The following is a 17,136-nucleotide window of genomic DNA, read 5'->3' as shown; positions in this document are numbered from 1 at the left end:
AAATCACACAAGAAGTGCTGCAATGGACTTTAACAGGCCCTGCCTCTTGACAGCCCCCCAGCCTTGACTCTCTAAGAAGACAAAGAAAAACTCCCCAAAAAAAAACGCTTGTAGGGAAAAAAAAATGAAAGAAACCTTGGGAAGGGCAGTTCAAAAAGAGACCCCTTTCCAGGTAGGTTGGGCGTGCAGTGGGTGTCAAAAAGAAGGGGGCCAATACAATACAATGCACAGAACAAAACAAATCCTCAACACAGTATAAAAATAAGAATTTTACAAGTACGGAGCAGAATTTAACAGTAGATGATATCACATAATATGATTTGGATTTCTTTAATGTCCTGGGGAACATTACTTCGTGCCACTGTACACTGCAATACAATGTATGGATGGTGAAGCAATAAAGTGATTTTGATTACAAAATGACTTGGTGGTGGAGCAAAGATATATAAATTTACTTTAAATGTCCATTCATCTCAAGCAATGCACCATTAGTAAACAGTCTGCATGTTTTCCCTTTGTCCATGAAAGTTATCCCCATTTACTTCTGTTTCTTCCTAAATCCTATGCATTTTAAGCAGAGGAGGACTATTGTCTGGCCCTGCACAAATGAGAATGGATTATTTATGTATGACATGAACCCCTTAATAGACTTGAATCTCATCCAGAACTGTTTCCTGCAAGAGACATTTGGCTTCCTGAAACTATGTTTCAAAAAGTCAATTTTGAAAATTAAATGAACGTGACAGTCATATCACAAGCCGCAGACTAAACCAGAGAGTATTTAAAGTACTAATTGATAACCATACCCTAATTACCAGAAAACATGCTCTGGTTAATGTTGTGTGCATCTGACAGTTAAAGAAATGATCATGTGACATGTCTTGACCAGAACGAATTTATAAAAAAGGTTTTAATATTAAAAATTAATATTTTGAAACAAGTCCACCTGCAGCTTAATTACCAGCACAGTCTGTAGGTACTCATAGGTTAGCAAACAACTTCACCCAAGAAATGCAACTTGGCAAAATGTACCACCTGGTTAACCAAATCAAAAGGGGTAAGACAAGAACAGAGTAGTCGTACTAATTTTGGGTAGTATGACGATAATTTATATTACTGCACAATTATTGGTTATAAATGTTACATACCATTAAACAGATGAGACGTAAAAAGCCTTCAGATTCTGTTTAAGTTTAATGGACAAGAAAAAGAACATACTTTACCAAAAGCGCAAAAGCATTAAATATTGTACGGATTGAATAATCCAAACCAATCTAGCACAGACAAATTAATAACAAGATAAAGTCAAGTGGAGACAATATGTCAAGCTGGTAGTATGAGCCCTTAATTATTTTGATACTGAAAATAAAGGTAGATTCCACTTATGAGCATACATATTCACATAACTCAGTAAATAATATACACACTTAACAGCTATGTATTTCATAACTACCTTGCTTTTCTTTTAAAGCCCAACACACTAGGTCATATCAAGACAGAAGTCAAAGTCATTATTCACTTACTCTCACAGGCACACATGTGGCCACAAGGCTGAAAGAGCACCGCTGCCTTCTTGTCCGAACATACCACACATTCTTCAATCTGTGGGAAGAAAATGCCAATGCAGGCTGGCTTTAATGAAATGAAAAGAATTCATGGCACCCATTTGACCTTCGGAAGAATGTACATTCCTTAATATGTTTTTAAGTCAAATAATATGAAAACAGTTCTGGCTAAATGTAACTAAGCTGGAAAAACATGCAACGCTGTCTTAAAGTGACATTAACTGCTGTTTACAAAAACAGTTAAATACCTTTTCACATTGACTTAACTGCCTTCACGTTGAAATTTAGTTTACATTGTTATAACAAAAAGAAGAATATGCAAATATGCTTTGCAAATATACAAATAAAAAGTTAATTATTAGTATAAAGAATTATAATTCTTAACAATGCAACCGATTTTCTTTAATGAAGCATAGGTTAACAGACTCTTTTTTTAAAAGTATGACAGAAAAACATTTTTGTATGAGTAGAGCTGACTGCACTTTAACAAACAGTGAATGATTGCTTCATTCGTCTTTCTAAGCCTTTTTCCAGGCTCTCGATGATATGGAGCACAGCACCTTCAGAGACACGGAGTCTTTATGTCAGTCCATCACACTCACACCTACACACTCCCATATCCAGGCCAAGCTGAGCTGCTAATTAACCTAACATGTGCATCTATAGTAAGAAAGCAAATCTGAGTATTCAAAGGCAAATTAGGCAGATACAGGATGCAATCTTTTGACCAAGACAGGACATGAGACAATGTTCCTGGAACTGTGAAGCTACAGATTAAACACTATTTGGTGAAGTTACGCTAAAAGGGAATTTTAAAGAAGCAAAATATTTATTTCTATGTATGATTATTTGTATCCCAAAGTCAAGGGTTTCTCCATAAGCATTCAACACACGTTGGGGTCAATCACTGCACTAATGACAAAGACTCACAATGTATACCCACATCATCAAAGGCAGATGTCCTCTCATCACTTTTTTTACAATTTGAATCCAGAATCGAGCCATGCCCCTTTCTGGGGGCAAAATGTTTAAGGAAGACTACTCCCTGAGCATGGACATCTATCAGCTGACACTTAAGTCTGACAAATCTACTTGTCTCAATACTGCTCTACAAACTCTTAAAAAAATCACTGAAGACTTTACAGCTAAGTAGTGACATCACTTTAATCAGAATGTGCTAGGGATAAGACGACATTCTGGTCATTTCTTGGGGGTGAAAGGAGTTAACATAGATAAGCTCTGAAAGTATTCTGTGCATTTATTCTACGCTGAATTTGGATCATATGCTAATCTGAAAAATAGTTTTCCCACTGTGCCTTATATATGGCATGGACCGAGTGAGGGAAACTCAAAACAACAATATTAATATTAATCTTAACACAACACCACAAGGGTGCTAAAACTGCCACTATATGTTTGTGTGTGTATACCAGTATGTAACAAGACGTACAGGATCCATTCAAAGTAATAACTCCATATACTTCTTTGTAACACGCATACCAAAAGAAAAGGCAAAAACGAAGACAATTTTCACTGAGGACACAATTTGAAAAAGAAAAGAAACTGTCATGCCAAATATGACAAAATTAAAAAATAATTAAAAAGGCATTCATGTAAGTTGATTCTAAGCAAAGTGTGGTCATCTTATTAGTTCATATTTAACATTGTAGAAAGTGCATATTGCAATCTGGGATGGTACTACAAGCAGGTATCACACCAATGCAAATCCGCACTATATCGTGAGAAAGAACATTTTGATCCTAATTAAGTTTTTACAATACTGTCCTATGTGCAATAAAAGCTACTGGTTGTTTTAGACTAACATTAGATTTTACAGACAGTAAAATTCTTCTCAACTAAAACATTGGTCTCGCTTATGAAAAACTTCAACACTTTAAACTACTTTTTCCACTGATACAAATACAAAATTAAACTTGATACTGCAGGGTTACTGCCTGCCTTCTGTATGGTGCCAAAAAAAAAAAAAAGGTTCTGGCACCCTCCTCAAGCCTGTATAGGAGAATGAAGAATCAGTAAAGAGATGGAAAATTATAAATTCAAAAATCTATCCATGCAAATGTAACATATCTTCTTGTGTTTACATATTTGCATATTGTACAAAAAATAATTTTCAAATGATTATAGTTAAAAAAGTGGAAATGTAACAAAACATGCATCATAATACGTCATAAAAATTCACCATAATATTTTCCATCAATGTCATGATCCTACAGTGCACAAATCCCAATGCAGCCTGAATGATCTGAAAACAATTACCTTTGTCCTGGACTGAACTTGGTCTTTACAAATAAGACATTTTTTGACCCTTGGAGAGCACAGAGAGCAGGTGGCGATGTGTCCACAGGGACCAAAAAGAGTGTCTCTCTTCATATCTGAGCAAACCATGCATTCTTCCAGAGTCTCTGAATCATTGCTGATTAAAGACGGACTGCGAGAGCCCACCTGTCCACTGGTAAAACAGAAAGAGAAACTGTGAAACACAAATTTACTTGTGCAAATCCGATCTGCTATGGACCACACAGTAAATATCAACTCTGACAATGCTAAAAGATTAATACAAACTATTCGTGTTAAAGCTCTGCCATTGATTCAGACCCACTTTTTGCTGTTGGTCTTGAGTCACAGGTGCGATTTCAAATATTATTTTCTTTGTTAGGTAATTTTTGGTTTAACCTCAAAATGTAAAATGCATAATAAATGACGGCAGATCATCTATTACATCTGGTCAGTTAGGAGTAATAAAAGGATGAACACATTAATGCATATTTTAATAATCTTTCGAGTGATTTCATGAGGACTACTTCTGCAGATTTCATTGAAATCAGTATCTACACTGTGCCTCACAAAAGTAATCAGACCTTCAACCAATTCAGCAATTTTAACTAAACAACTCTGAAGTTCTGCCTTCTGTGATATTGTTAATTGCAGGTATATACTTACTCTAAAATATCAATAGTCTTTATTGCTGCAAACAAAAAACACATGTAAATAAATCTATGTAGATTTATTAACCAGTAATGTCAGAGCACTGGTCTGAATACTTTTGTAAGGCACTATATATGTAGGTGTAAAATGCACATACTGAGCTTAGAAAACACTTGCATGCCATACTGTACCAATGTGATCACCATCTTTTAATTTATTTCTTTGCCAAATGAAAGGAAAATGTATATATTCTGACAGATTAGAGGTTAAAGGTGTTTAGAATTTGAAGTATTACCTGTAGGATCAAAAACTTAAAATATGCTTTCAGAATCAAATAATAAAATTAAATTGGAAATAAAACTGAAAATGCAAATATGGTTTTAACTTTAAAAAGATAAAACACCGCTATACTCTTGGGACTCTCTGGCATAATTACCAAAGAATAGTGAAGGTGAGGGAAGTATTTACATTGAATTGATAAACAGCAGAATAAAGGCTTTACAATCGAACCAGACTTCTGTTATATACAGTAATTTGGGTGGGGCAGGGTTCTTCAATAATTACACTAAAAACCCAGAGAAAGCCGGGTTTTATCTGTTAAAAATTAACAACCAGCAGAGCATGTATGCCATTGGGTTTACTCTGATATTTAAAAAAATGTTCACATGTATTTCAGTAAAACACAAATATCTTTAGAGATCAACAAGTTAGATATGATATTGATTACAGGGGAAATAAGTAAACAGACAATAATTTGGCAAACTGTGACATTCTTCTATATTAAAAAATATATTAAAATATATAACTGTATTTTACTCCAGCTGTCATCAAAGAATGAATGTAGCCATTGTAATGTGAAAATAGACTTTATAAAATAAAGCTGAAAATATGTTTGAACACACCAATAATTTAATATACAGTAGCTTTAGCATCATTAGAAAACAGCTTGGTATTTAAAGCACGTGCACTCTTGTAGTAACTGCATACATATGACATTTATGGAACAGACTGAGTGCCATGTGCATACACAGCAATTTGCAGTAAATTTGGAAAACAATGACTAATGCTACTTTGGACATTCCATGTAAACATTATTTTTAATCTCTTATTTTCATGTAGAACGAGACATATCAGATCATAATGTTAACCTGTTCTGACCAACTGCAAACGATGTGAAAAATATCGATGGAAAAAGAAAAAAACATTCTCACTCAACTCATTTTGCATAATCGACTGTTATCCAGTTGTATGATCGAAACATGCACAATGCATGTAATTGTTTGCTAAAATATTATTAATACTTGCTTCCAGAAAACTCAGAGTATAAGACAAACAAGTTAGGAGCATTTCCATAAAACCGTATGTTTCAATTGAGGACAGGATTCTTGACCAATGAATCAGGGGGAGAGGCGGGTATTTGAGAAGTTTGTTTTTTTCCATGGACGTTTATTACTTTGTTGCTGTCACCACTACATTCCATCCATCCATCCATTTTCCAACCCGCTGAATCCTAACTACAGGGTCTGCTGGAGCCAATCCCAGCCAACACAGGGCACAAGGCAGGAACCAATCCTGGGCAGGGTGCCAAACCACCGCAGCCACTACATTCCATTTGATCAAACTATTGTCTCTCGTTCTGCATAAAACCATGTGATTAAGCATTTTTTTCCTCCACCACTGCAAACTACAAGGGGTAAGTGCTATATAAAAATATATATAATTTCTGGGTGGAGTATTCCTTTAAGAGGCTGCATTATGGATATCTGTAGCCAGCACACTGTGCTACATGCCAAAAGATGGTGGATAATATCTGAAGCACAATGCTCAGCAATCAGTGCCTGGTGACAGAAGTCTGCAAATGTAAAAGCTTATTCTCAGATACTCTAATACTAGCGATCCATTTAATTGTCGGTTAATAGCAATACACTATATGGCTTGCATAAAAGCACTAATAACTCTAGAATAAAAATTTAAGGTGTGTGTAAAAGAGTTTTTGTGGTGGAAGAACCCACTCTGTTTTTGGCAAACTCATATAAACATATAATTATCACGTGTCTTGTGAGCAATGGACAAATATTCATACTCACAAATTTTTATTATGTAGGAGTCTTCTGAATTATTAAAACAGAATGAATGCAGCAGAAGACATGATAACAAAAGGTTCGGTACATGCAGGCCATGATAAACCAACAGCAATACAGATATTAAAGAAATAAGAATAATTACAGTGCACGATCAGCCTCACACATCAGAGAGTTTTTGCTTTGATTAGAGTTTGTGCAATTTTCATTTAAAGATGGTTTCTGCTTTAGTCTTCTCCCTGCATGTCTCACAAATACACTTATGTAGCAGGCTGACTACCTTTGTTCACTACTTATCCCTCTCCCCATTTTTAATCCTAACTAGTTATTGGAAAGTGGGGAAATAGGCACTGGTCTTCAGGAAAGCTGCAAAAGGGAAGGAGATAAGAGAGGTGCTTGTTTTGTGTCAATTAAAATTGCTTCAAACATGGGAAATGCATTCTACAAGTAAAATATGTATAATCATAGCTATTTCATTTTAGTTCCTGCTTATCTAAAAAAACATTCCTCTTAAAACAATTAAGCACATTATTATAGTCATCAAGTGAATGCACTCTAAATAAGCCAAGCTTTAGTAGATGTCAGAATATCGGTATAAGACATCAGCCTAGCATTTTATCTATAGTGGTAAGTGAAAATGTACTGCCCATAAATGGGCACCCTTAGCAATTCAAAAAACTCTAATTGCTCAGAGCATGCCCTTAGCTTATAACCTAGCTGGCGCTGCGAAGTAGCATCCTGGGTAGTACTGGTTTCTCATAATTTTGACGCCCTGGGTTTGAACCCCAGCCTAGTCAGTTTCTTTGTGGAATTTTCACATTCCCTATATATAGACATATCGTTTCTCAAGGTATTCCTGTTTCATGCCACATCCAAAATGAAACAGTTGATTAGTAACTTTAAACAAGGCCACTCTGGAAGTGCAAGTGAGTATGGCCAGCAGTGGAATGTCAGAAAGCCCAGGGCTGCACTCTGCTGCTTCCCTCATTCTGTCATCACGTGTTCCTCCTGAGTGAATGCGCACTTTAATGGACAGGCAACTTGTCTAGCTTAATTTTTTTTCCTGTCTTGTGTCTGATACTGAAAAAATATGTTCCTGATCCTTGTGACCCTGCTTCTGAAAAAGCATATTTTGAAAATGAATAACGGTTGAATGATTTAAATTCAAAATAAGCAAAGCAAAAGTTTGAAAGTTTTTCCAAAAATAACTAGAAAATTATTTTTACTTGCTTAGTTACTTAAACAGTACACTGACCTGGATTTTTCTTTGTGACATTTGGCAAGAGCCTTGCAAAGACTGGGATCTGGGCAAAGATCAAGTGGAGATTGACCCTTTTTGTTCCTGATGGTAAGATCTGCTCCATTTGCTGCAAGGAAACAGGCAATAGAGGCAGCACTTTTCTTTTCTGCACCTTGTGTTCCTAAACCCATGATTAACTGTTGAAGAACAAAAACAAACAACAGAGAACATCAAGTACAAAAAACAAAAAGCTACAAGTATCATCCGATTGAATTCCTGATTAAATAACTGGAGTAATTTGGGAAGACAGAAATAGAAGCCACTCAAAACATATCCACAGCTTGTAACACAACTCCATCAACTACATAGCTGGATCACTGCATGTTTAAAAGTTATAAGCAAAAAGGAAGTCAACATTAGTATTAGGTTTCTCTATGACTGGCTGAAATCAAATATGATTCAAGTTTTCCTTAAGTGACGGGCAAAGAGGCTAATAGGAAAGAATAACATTTATCAATGTGAAGAGTCAACTTGAAAAATTAAAAGAGAACTAAAAAGAGGAGAGCTGCTGAGCAAAAGCGTTTTTAACATCTTGTCTACTATTGAAAAGTGAAAAGGCAAAGAATCTTCCAAAATCATTCTGAACTGATCGCCCAAAATTAGTTAAAAGACAGGGCAATGAAAACCACACACCCAAGCACACAAAAAGAAAAGGATTTTGTATAACAGATGACAGAATTTTGTAAATATAAGGCAGTTTCTCAACACTCTGATACCTTGGCAATTCAACTTTAAAAACTCACAAAGTGACAACATAATGCCTTTTCAATGTATTCAAGGTTGTGACTTGTTCAAACAATGTTGCCTTGACCTTCTATAAAATTCTAACTATAAATCCTGCTCAAAACACACTCTGTTGCCCAGAGATAATTATTACCACGCACTGGATGTTGAATTTAAAGTAGGGCGTGAACAAGTGTGCATCTGCAAAATGTAAAATAACTAAAACTGAAATACTATTAGACACAAGACGTTCTGGCTGTTTAAGTCTCGTCAGGTCTGTCTTTAAATGATGCACTGGGTTATACTTGTACTGTAGTGCACAATGTGTTAAGACATGGAGACAAACACAAAATATACCACATGAAACAAACAGATAGTCCTGATTGAGCTAAAAGATAATTTTCACTTAAGTGTTTCAAGACTGGCATGTAATACTGCATCATCTGAGATAAATCTACTCAGAGAGGTAGAAACTGATGGACAAAATTTAAAACTGAAGGCAGGGTAAGGATTTATGACATATACAATTTGAAAATAAGAGGAAACAATTTGGTTCATTTTAACTTCAACTTACAGTGTTTTTTGAGGGCTCCCAGAGACTATCCACTTTGCCAACATCTTGCATATCCTGCAGCTGACGGAGCTGGGAAAGGGTGTGATGTCTCAAGGCTTCATGAAGAGGTGTGTCGCCATCTTTGTCCTGGATATCTAACTTAGCTTCAGCACGGACCAGCAGCTTTAAACAAATCAAAAAAAAAAAAAAAGAAAAAATTTGCTCATCTTCTTTTTTTAATGGATTCTATGTAGTCTTTCATTTAGTGGTTATATATACACTAAGGTGGGGGATTTTCCGTACCCTCTTCACCCATCCTATTCATCTCCCCCATAACACCCCAACCCCACTCCTTAGACACTCAAGTCAACAACATGCAATAACACCCATTCTGCAGACTCTACGAAACAAAACTACAGTTTTTGACGCAATCAGGACATCACAGGGTAACCACCACCTTTACTACTTCGATGTGACTGAGACTTCACGGGGGGACCACCAACCTTAAACAAAACCACCCTCTCACTTATTGCTTTGATGCGATTGGGACTTAATGAGAGGGCCAAACTGTAACAGGATGGCACAATGGCATAGTACAACAGGCGAGGCTGGAGTTAGACACGGGGGTTTTGGAGTTACCTGTTATTTGCTTTGGAACTATTTTGATACTGAGGTCTGAAAGATGGTATCAATACTGAATTCAAAATTTTAGTACCAATACAAAACTAATATACACATTTAGCATTAACATCATTTTCTTTACTAAATACCAATATTTAATACCAACTGTTTCTGAAAGTCAAAACTGTGAAAGAAATGAAAACCTCAACTTAAGATCACGTCAGCAGGTATGTGCGAACAGTAACAATATTATGGGGCTATGATCTATCATGAGGGGAAACAGTGGACAAAGGAACACAGAATAGGGAACCATAACAAGAACTCTGGGGACACATGCTTGTACTTGCTCTTCTACTAGGTGCATGAAGAGTAATAGATCTAAAGTTCAGAATAAGCCAACAAAGAAATACTATTATTTTAATATCCGATAAAAATATGAAATTCTGTTTTCTGGAAATAAACAATGGATTTGTTAATAGATTGAACATGTTAAACTGTACGCCAATTGGAGAAAGACAAACTACCCATAAAGTGGCTCTTTTAGTGCACAATTGGAGCTACTAATGTAAACTCTGAAGGAAAATCATTTGCCTGCCAAACAAGTGGCGTAACTTAAATGAAAACCAGACCCCATATAACAAAGTGTAAATTTAACAGATGCTTTTCTTTTTCAGCTCCATTAGATGGAGCTGTTTCAGTACTACCAACAACATTTGATTTTCTTCCACGGATACCATATGAACTACTCTAGCATAGTATCACACTAATTTGCTGGCCCCAAACCAATCGGCAATATCCACAGGGTGTCTGTTTAAAAATAAAGAACATACTCTGACAATCTGAGTATGCTGGCGCTCCACTGCAAGATGCAGAGCAGTCTGCTGGTTAACATTTTGGATGTCCAAATTGGCACTACCCTGAAAAAAAAGATTAAAAAAAAGGTTGTTAAATGAATAAAAGATTGTAGTAAATTAATACATGCATTTTCTTCTCAGATTGCAATAAATGATCAAAACACAAAATTACAAAATAATGCAGGTGATTTCTCGTGGCATCTTTAGTGTTTTGTATCACCAATCAAACTTCATCAAAACCTTATTAACAGGATAACCTTTGAGACTAGCAACAAGAGAGCAATTTTATAATTTTAAAGAGCTACTAAAGATTTCAGCCATTTAATTAGGTGGCAATTAACTGAATAGTGCTCCCTCACTATAACTATGATCATTTACAGGTAAAGAGCAACAGACTAATGTAACCAGCTGAGGCTCAAACTAATGAGATGAAACTTACCATGCACTATGCTTCAAAACCAAATTTTAAAAAGCAGCATTTCAGTAGGTTGATGTGGACTGATAAGCACACTTAATCACATGTTGATGCCACACTGGCAGGTCTTTCACTCTGTGTACGTAAATCGATGGAACTAACATACTGTAAACCAATAGTAAATCTGAGAAGTACATGGGAAAAATACCTGATGGACAAGGAGCTCTGCTACTTCTACATGATTGTTGAGTGCAGCTAAGTGCAAGGCAGTGTATCCATCATCTTTCTTTTCATCCACAATCCAGGGTCTGGGCAGCTTGGACAGAAGAACTCTCATTGCACTGTTACAGAAGCAAGCACAGTAAGACGACAATGAAACTCGGGAATTTCAAATTTTGCTGTTCCTCACATACAGTATATGTTAAGGTTATCAATACAGATTAGCACCATATAGTGTTACAGTATTTTTATGAACTACTGAAGTAGAAGATGAAGTGCATGTATTAAAAGCAGTGTGCCTCCTCTGGTATACACACAACTTGTGTCAAGCATTAGCACTTTCCTGTAACAATCACCTGGAATCCCAACAATTTTCGGGTACTCGTATTTGTGGGTATCCAGGAAGAAACACCAGAAGTTAGTTGGCAGCAGGTGCTGACATTGCACTTTACTAATGGTCACTAGGCAGCCACGGCTTTTAACCTTTACACTCAGAGAATGGCAAGGGCTAAAAATATTCAGTCGTAGAAATAGGGACTGCAGCCAAAAACAGTCCAGCCAAGATGCTACAGTTGGCAAATGGAATTTAAAAAAGAAATGAGCAAAAAGCACATATAATTCACCAACAAATTAAAAAAGTCATGTCTTATACTGTACAGTTTTTTTTAAATGGCTAAGATTTGTTTTACTTTTTTCCCATCAGTTGCACTTTTATGTTAGTTTTCAAAGATTGTCAACCATTAGGTTTGAGAATAATGTTATTTATATTGAAAAATATTAAATTGCATTTACACCATTTTACACCAAAATTTTCTACAATTTTATAATTAAGCAAGCACATGAATGGCAAAACATTATACTACTTATTTCCCTTTTGTTTACATATGTATAGGCCCACTTTGGTTTGTTCTTGTACAAGTCAAATGACACAAACAAACTAACCTAGAAATGTGTGAATCCTTTCTACAATACGAACACAATTTACAAGTATAGTACTATAGTGCAAATACTGTGTTTACTAGGGGGAATCATACAGGTAGACAGGCAAAGACTGAATTATGGCAGCCCAACACCTTAGTCACTTGGATAACATGATCTTAAAACTGCATGGCCAACATTATAGACTCCTTAAAATTAAATTAGCTTAATAGTGAGCAAGTCATTTATAATTATCGTCTTCTTCTTTCGGCTGTTCCCGTTAGGGGTTACCACTGTGGATCATCTTATTCCATATCTTTCTGTCCTCTGCCTCTTGTTCTGTTACACCCATTACCTGCATGTCCTCACCCACCACATCCATAAACCCTCTTTTCTTCTTCCCTGGCAGCTCTATCTTTAGCATTATTCCCCCAATATACCCAGCATCTCTCCTCTGCACATGTCCAAATCAACATAATCTCGCCTCTCTGACTTTGTCTCCCATCTGTCCAACTTGAGCTGACCCTCTAATGTCCTCATTTCTAATCCTATCCATCCTAGTCACACCCAGTGCAAATCTTAGCATCTTTAACTCTGCCACCTCCAGCTCTATCTCCTGTTTTTATGATCAGTGCCACCATCTTCAACCCATATAACATAGCTGGTCTCACTACCATCCTGTAGACCTTCCCTTTCACTCTTGCATTTATAGCTATAATCTTTTGCATTTCTCAAAATATTTAATTCAGTTACATTATCATTGTGATTAAAATTCTAGAAAGGTTTACTGAAATGACCTTATTAGCCTGCTAAAACTGCTTGTGATGGAGAATGATGTTAGCAGAACTATCGTAAATAAAATGAAGTGACAGGCAGCAGAATGGGGCACCAGCCGGTAAAATAATGGCTTGAAAGGTAGACGATTCATTGATTATGGGAGACACTGGAGAAACCTGGAAATGGATGGTTAGGTGTTAGCTAGAAAAAAAATCTTTAGCCTTTATTTAACAGGAGATATGAGAAAAAAAAATGCATATAAAGCATTTGCATGGAATGATGAACAACTCATGACTGGATTACAAATAAATAATATTATACCAAAAGGCTACATGAATAACATTATTCTACTCATTCATAAAATATATATACAGTATGCTAAAAGTTGTTTGTGCAAGCTGTTAAAATGAAAAATAAAAATAATATAATTAAAAAGTTTTGAATACACTGTATACCTAGAGGGGAAAAAAGTGAACTTTTCAGGGCATTTTATTTTTCACCTTAAAGGAATACTCCACCCAAAAATAATGAATATATTTATTTGTTACTCTACCGCATGTCATTTGCATGACTCAAACTGGACTGTCAGGTAGCAGCACTAACTATCATGGGGCCTGGTGTTTGCTGATCAGCCAACTGCAAAAATCATTTCCTACATACCAGCTTATTCTTTCCACAACTGGATTCTAGGCTTTTCAGGTGTGGCAGAAAAGTAATGAGACTGGCAACACTGCAAGCGATCTGGCAACGCTGCGCTGTTGTCCTTGATAGAGCACGTGTATCAGTACCCTCCCATAGCTCAGTGTGAGTTTCAACTTCTTCCGTTAACTACGTGATTTTTGTGACTGCTATTAGCAAAGTTGTGTTTTTGGTTGTGCGTCACGCAAAATGGAACAGCGGAATTTGGAGCAACGTTGTGCCATTAAACGGCAAGTGTGACATTTGAAAAGTTAAAACAGGCCTATGGGGAACATTCTTTATCCTGAGCTCAAGTTTTTCGCTGGCACAAATCATTTTTGGAAGACAGAAAACACGTTGAAGATGAACACCGTTCAGGGAGGACTTCAACTTCGAAAACCAATGAAAACATCGAACGTGTGAACACTCTTGTGAGATCAGACCGTCGTTTAACATTAAGAATGTTGAGTGAACAATTAAATTTGAACAGATTTACCGTTCATCAAATTTTGACTGAACATTTGCACATGCGAAAGGTCTGTGCCAAAATGGTGCCGAAAAACTGCCCTCTCCATAACAGAATTTTTGACCTCAAAAGGCATTCCTGTGGTTCCCCAGCCCCCTTATTCACCTGACCTCAGTCCGTGTGACTTTTTCCCTTTTCCTAAACTGAAAAATGTCCTCAAAGGACGTCATTTCAGGACTTTAGAAAACATCCAAAAGAGTGTAACGGACATGCTGAAGACCATACTGGCTGAAGACTTCCAGCGCTGCTACCAACAGTGGGAACAACGTCTCCATCGGTGTGTAGCTGCCCAAGGGAACTACTTTGAAGGGGATAACATTGATGTTTGAAAAAAATAAAAACTTTGGTAAATAAAAAATCAGTCTTCATTACTTTTCTACCACACCTCGTATCGTCCTAATGGGGTCTTTTCTGAAGAAGTATAAGGAGCACACATAGACTTTTTTGGTGGCTCTCTCAAATTTTGTGCAATTCTCTTTTAATGCCACATGTACAGTGAAGAGGCATCCCTCATATTGACTTTTTTTAATTACCGTGGCCTCCTTTAAGGGAGCAAATGGTACACTGCATGGTCTCGACTTGAATAAGCACAAACTGGGAGGGCAAACACATGATTTAAAAAAGGGTAATGAGATCACTTCAGGGCAAACTGGTCCATTCCTCCAACTGAAAACAGTTCTGCAGCAACCCACACAGCATGAGAACAATTTTAGATATTGTAAGAACAACAGGGGAAAATGTGCTTAAGCTGCGGGTTTTACAAGTTAAATTACTGAGGGGAGCTTATTCATTATTTTGCACAACATCTAGTGGGGTCTGTGCCCCCTGGTACTTAATGCAAAACTGCCACTGCCTGCATTATGCTACATGAGCAATCAGATTGAGGTCTGTAAACGCTCCAATATTGTTTTCTGTTGTTCATCATTGGCTCCCATTAATGCCCATCATGTAAGGAAATGTGTTACCTCCAATCTCTATGAAAACATAACATTACAATTTGTTCTTGGCCTTTACTAAAAAAACAGCATGGCATTAAGTTAACAGGTAAAATAAATTAATTTTGTTTCTTTAAAGGGCATACAAAACAAAACACATTCCATAATGAGTGAGGATAGTCTGTTCAAACACAGGCAGTGCTCCACCTTTTTTTTTAAAGAGTCTATTTGAGATATCTGTACTCATTAGTCAGCGTGACATTGACTGAAGCTAGCCAGCATATCAGATAACATAGGGAATGCAAACTTCAAGCAATTTATAAATGTAGTACAGGCAGTTTTACCCTTCCTTCCTAAACCTTTATATTGTATATCAGCACACTAAACAAGAAGGTATTTTAACTCAAAACAGTCAATTTAAAAACAGTAACCTGTCTATAATTTCTTTATAAGAGTGATTTTACAGTTCACGTCTACTTAAACACCTGATATAAACAATAAATGAAAGGTTCTACCTCCTAATAGTCACAGGAGACGTGCTAGACAGTTCACTCACTCTGAATCTTTAGACTATACTGGTAAAAAGTTAACTTGATCTTATTTTCTTTAAGGACAGAAACAGAAAAATCAATCTGTTCTTTGCATTATCTTGGATTAGCATATTTTATATAGGGTAGTAAATATACTGTCTCACAATGGAATAATCCAAACATAACAATGCAGTTCAAAAACAAGGCTGCACTGCCAATGTTCTCAGTAAAGACAATATACTTTAGATTACTGTTTTGTAGTTCAAATTGGATTTCTTTAACAATAGAGACTGAAAAGCAACTGAATTACAATAACCTAATACAAGCGTTGTGTGATATAAAGGTATTTAATCAGAAAATTACTGTTTTTTTTATACACTCAGATATAATAAAGCCAATTCTATTTACAATTCTATTGTATAAGTCTATTGCACCTACCAAACAAATCAAATGCCACCTAAGTAAAGGCCCAAACAAGATGTATTCACATTCACAATATTGCCTGCTTGTCTGTGCGGACAGTTGATAAGATAAAACATTAAAAAAAAAGCTGACATCTGCTTTATAACTAAGCAGTAATGCATGTGTGCGCCAAGTGAACCTGCTATCCAAAAGGCAGACTAACACAAGAATATGCAGAGGCTTGCATTCTTCTAACATCTCTTTACTTTTACCAGGTGGGATACAGCAGAAGCCTCGTTTATCAAATACAAAGCAGTACAAATCTTTATACACTTCATATCCTCACAACCGTCCTTGTAAAGTATTACATACATTCATCACTATCATCATTTATGTGAAAAGCTGTATAAATCTGTTCCCACCTCTGAATGTACTTACATACATTTCACAGTCAAACTTCAACGGAATAGCAATCTATTACACATTATAAGGAATGGAGTTTGTGGAGCCCTCTGGAGTGTGGTTGGCACATGCCTGTTATGTGCTATGGGCACCCTGATCTTACCATCTTAACAGTCCCATTTGGCAAATTTATGTACATATGTATGTTACTGAAGTGGCAGGATTGTGAAGTGCACAAAGAAGCTCTTCCTTGTACCTCCAACCAATTTGCAACATTTTGTATATTTTTATATAAAAAATTTTAACATCGCAATAGTATAACATACAGTTCAATTATATGAATGACAGCATCAACTGCTATATTACCAAAAATGTGTACTAAAAAAGACCACCAATTTCACACTTGAAATGTTACTAATAGCTCATTGTCACTAATGATATTTCTCCTGTTTATCTGAATCACTTCAGGTTGTCTTGTATATTCCCCAAACTGTGTTTTAGGGAATATTATAAATTAGTTTTTATTTTTGATTTTTTTTAAAGAGAAGGACAACTTTCTGAATACTCACATGCAGAGAAACCTAAGGTACAAATCTTGGCCCACTAAATCTATCCTCATTGACATCCCCTAAAACAAATCAGCTCGGGACTATAATTGTCCTAGAGCTCAACATGCAGCATACTGCTAAGA

The 17,136-nt window shown here is 36.2% G+C and overlaps 1 protein-coding gene across 2 annotated transcripts in view; it reads right to left on the bottom strand.

Moving 5' to 3' along the window:
* The window catches only part of mib1 (MIB E3 ubiquitin protein ligase 1), a 208,232-nt gene that overhangs the window by 22,821 nt on the left and 168,275 nt on the right, over positions 1 to 17,136 (bottom strand). For both annotated transcript variants that reach the window (XM_039754728.1, XM_039754727.1), the window contains exons 13-18: positions 11,267 to 11,399; positions 10,620 to 10,706; positions 9,190 to 9,351; positions 7,848 to 8,029; positions 3,843 to 4,035; positions 1,524 to 1,602 (exon numbers count right to left, since the gene is read on the bottom strand). In XM_039754728.1, the coding sequence (XP_039610662.1) occupies positions 1,524 to 1,602; positions 3,843 to 4,035; positions 7,848 to 8,029; positions 9,190 to 9,351; positions 10,620 to 10,706; positions 11,267 to 11,399 (836 nt within the window). The remainder of the gene's footprint in view (positions 1 to 1,523; positions 1,603 to 3,842; positions 4,036 to 7,847; positions 8,030 to 9,189; positions 9,352 to 10,619; positions 10,707 to 11,266; positions 11,400 to 17,136) is intronic.

This window comes from Polypterus senegalus, chromosome 5 (genome assembly GCF_016835505.1).
Source record: "Polypterus senegalus isolate Bchr_013 chromosome 5, ASM1683550v1, whole genome shotgun sequence".
NCBI classification, from domain to species: domain Eukaryota; kingdom Metazoa; phylum Chordata; class Cladistia; order Polypteriformes; family Polypteridae; genus Polypterus; species Polypterus senegalus.
Note: the sequence above shows the minus strand (reverse complement) of the source record. Positions and strands in the feature narration are given on the sequence as shown.